This window comes from Limulus polyphemus, unplaced genomic scaffold (genome assembly GCF_000517525.1).
Source record: "Limulus polyphemus unplaced genomic scaffold, Limulus_polyphemus-2.1.2 Scaffold7288, whole genome shotgun sequence".
NCBI lineage: Eukaryota > Metazoa > Arthropoda > Merostomata > Xiphosura > Limulidae > Limulus > Limulus polyphemus.
The window spans coordinates 34,151-37,522 of NW_013672898.1; the positions used below are offsets into that span (position 1 = coordinate 34,151).

At 37.0% G+C, this 3,372-nt stretch overlaps 1 protein-coding gene across 1 annotated transcript in view; it reads right to left on the minus strand.

The window, feature by feature from the left end:
* The window catches only part of LOC106474490 (phospholipase A2-like), a 7,700-nt gene that overhangs the window by 2,135 nt on the left and 2,193 nt on the right, over positions 1 to 3,372 (minus strand). Inside the window, exons 4-5 of the mRNA XM_022402804.1 lie at positions 2,855 to 3,014; positions 272 to 424 (exon numbers count right to left, since the gene is read on the minus strand). Coding sequence (XP_022258512.1) covers positions 272 to 424; positions 2,855 to 3,014 — 313 coding nt within the window. The remainder of the gene's footprint in view (positions 1 to 271; positions 425 to 2,854; positions 3,015 to 3,372) is intronic.

Here is a 3,372-nt window from a genome sequence, read left to right on the forward strand (position 1 = left end):
TCCAGCTTATAGAACTTGTTCTGAATGTTGTTGCGATACTCACACTCCCCATCAGAGACACGTAAGCTGACAGTGTTCCAGCTTATTGCACTTGTTCTGAGCAATGTAGAAATACTCACCCTCCCCAGCGGAGACACTTAATCTGAAGATGTTCCAGCTTATAGAACTTGTTCTGAATAATGTTACGATACTCACACTCACCATCAGAGATACGTAAGCTGACAGAGTTCCAGCTTATTGCACTTGTTCTGAGCAATGTAAAAATACTCACCCTCCCCAGCGGAGACACTTAGTCTGAGGATGTTCCATCTTGTAGCACTTGTTCTGAGCGATGTTGAAGTAAAATTCTCCGACAGCATTAGAAGTCTGAGTATTCACTTTCATCAGACACACCCTGAAGTCTTCGTCACACTTACAATTTAATCTAGAGAGAAAATCCAAAAGGAAGATTTTTGAAATAAAAAAGGGTAATCTAAAATAAGGTAAAGCTAGACAACGAGCAACGTATGTCTTTGTCGGAGAGTTTTGTGCAGGGGCAGAACACTCACAATTTTCAGATGTAACCTCTTTTCGCAAGTCTAAAAAATGAAGGAAATTAAGAGAAATTTACGTAGTATAGTATTGTTAATTTATTTTAAACTTACACGTCTTTGAGAAATATAATGTTCACATACGTGTGACGATACGTGTGGTGTTTGTGTATCTCCATACACTGTGCTTGACCTGTCCTGGCAATCTTCGTCTAAACACACTCTCTCTCTCCTATTTCATCTCAATAATATTATTGCACGCCAAAATAATTTTAAAAGTTTTTTACAAAAGCAGAGATAAAAAAGATTATATAGGGTTACTTACTTAACAATACAGATTATTCTAAATGAAAATAAAGGCTCGCTGGTACAATAGTAGGTTTCAATTTATGTAATGACTTTCTAGTTAATAATTCTGAAGCCACGAGAGCTCTCTCTAATGACTACAATTTTCGTTATTTTTTGTTTTTATTTTAAGGATAATTTGTCATATATTACAGAAAGTGAGTGAAGTTCATGCTCTGTTCTCTCGTTACATTTTCACAATTGGCAATGCGCTCATCTTCTGGTTAAGAGCTGATTTCCTTATTTCATAGCAAGAGATTCTAGTATCTAAGTTGACATTATTCACGAATATAGAGGAAAGAGATGAAGTGGAAGAAACTGGAGGTAGGCACAATATCACATTCATTTAGACAGTGGCTGGTAATACAACTGGTGTTGTAGGTTTAGACAGTGGCTGGTGATACAACTGGTGTTGTAGGTTTAGACAGTGGTTGATGATACAACTGGTGTTGTAGGATTAGACAGTGGCTGGTACTACATCTGGTGTTGTAGGATTAGACAGTGGCTGGTAATACAAATGGTGTTGTAGGTTTAGACAGTGGTTGGTAATACAACTGGTGTTGTAGGACTAGACAGTGGCTGGTAATACAACTGGTGTTGTAGGATTAGACAGTTGCTCACCAGTTGTATTACCAACCACTGTCTAAACCTACAACACCAGTTGTATTACCTTGTAGGTTTAGACAGTGGTTGGTAATACAACTGGTGTTGTAGGTTTAGACAGTTGCTGGTAATACAACTGGTGTTGTAGGTTTAGACAGTGGTTGGTAATACAACTGGTGTTGTAGGTTTAGACAGTGGTTGGTAATACAACTGGTGTTGTAAGTTTAGACAGTTGCTGGTAATACAACTGGTGTTGTAGGTTTAGACAGTGGTTGGTAGCACAACTGGTGTTGTAGGTTTATACAGCAGTCGGTAATACTACAGAGTATTAGGTTTTAGTGTTACAATTTTCTTTTATTTGACTGTAGATCCATCTTGTGGTTGATACAATATATCTCTCGTTACAGCTCCTGTACGTTATCAAGATTTCAAGAAAGAACAGACCATGAATTCGATGACTGATTAGAAGATGTACTAAAAACAAGCAATATAAATTATTTTATGCAAAGTATTCTGAACGCACATTCATTCACCTTGAACAGATTACCTATTGCAGGGCAACACATTGATCCTTCTTAAATAGCTCATCTTGATATGTTAGCAACATGTCTTTACCCAACTACTAACACACTTATTTTGAATAGCTAGTTCATCTTTCTCAAGGTTATTAACATTTCTATATTCAATAGCTAGTTCATCTTTCTCAAGGTTATTAACATTTCTATATTCAATAGCTAGTTCATCTTTCTCAAGGTTATTAACATTTCTATATTCAATAGCTAGTTCATCTGAAGGGTATTCTGGTAACATACTAATCTCCAATAGCTAGTTCTTCTTCTACAGGGTATTCTGGTAACATACTAATCTCCAATAGCTAGTTCTCTCTGATGTTACCAGAATACCCTAAGATGAACTAGCTATTGGAGATTAGTATGTTACCAGAATACCCTGTAGAAGAAGAACTAGCTATTGGAGATTAGTCTACAGGGTATTCTGGTAACATACTAATCTCCAATAGCTAGTTCATCTTCTACAGGGTATTCTGGTAACAGACTAATCTCCAATAGCTAGGTAGTTCATCTGAAGGGTATTCTGGTAAAATACTAATCTCCAGTAGGTAGTTCTTCTTCTACAGGGTATTATGGTAACACACTAATCTCCAAAATATAGTTTATCTTCTACAGCATAACCTGATTCCAAGAGATATTGCTTCTTCTGCAGGGTATTATGGTAACACACTAATTGATTTATTACAATTACCTTTCGCAGGTCATTCTTATACCGCGATAAATGCTCTTGATATGTTCAAATTAAGCAAGACTTTAGCAGCTTCTACAGGACTTGGACTTCATTACGGTCATTACACATATTCTTACCTGGTGGTTAAGGCATCGTTTGTTAGTCCATACTTAGTTTCGCCAGCTTTCAAGATGTCGTCACATGTGTCGTGGTCCCGGCAGCATATGTCAGTTTCTCTTTTCTCGCCCAGATCGTCGAAGTTTTCAGAGATATTGCCCGGTCCACACCACTTGGTTCCTTTGAAAAAAGAGTTAAAGTAAAACAATTTCAATTTCGTGTCATTTTTATTCATTCACGATCTTTTCATTTCTTTGGTAATCCTAAAACTCACAACACCATTTCTCCACTACTCCTAACATTTATGAACTTATCTTCTTGCCCTAGTCCTAAAATCTGTCAACCTTCTTTTACTCCACTACTCCTAACATTTATGAACTTCTCTTCTTGCCCTAGTCCTAAAATCTGTCAACCTTCTTTTACTCCACTACTCCTAACATTTATGAACTTCTCTTCTTGCCCTAGTCCTAAAATCTGTCAACCTTGTTTTACTCCACTACTCCTAACATTTATGAACTTCTCTTCTTGCCCTAGTCCT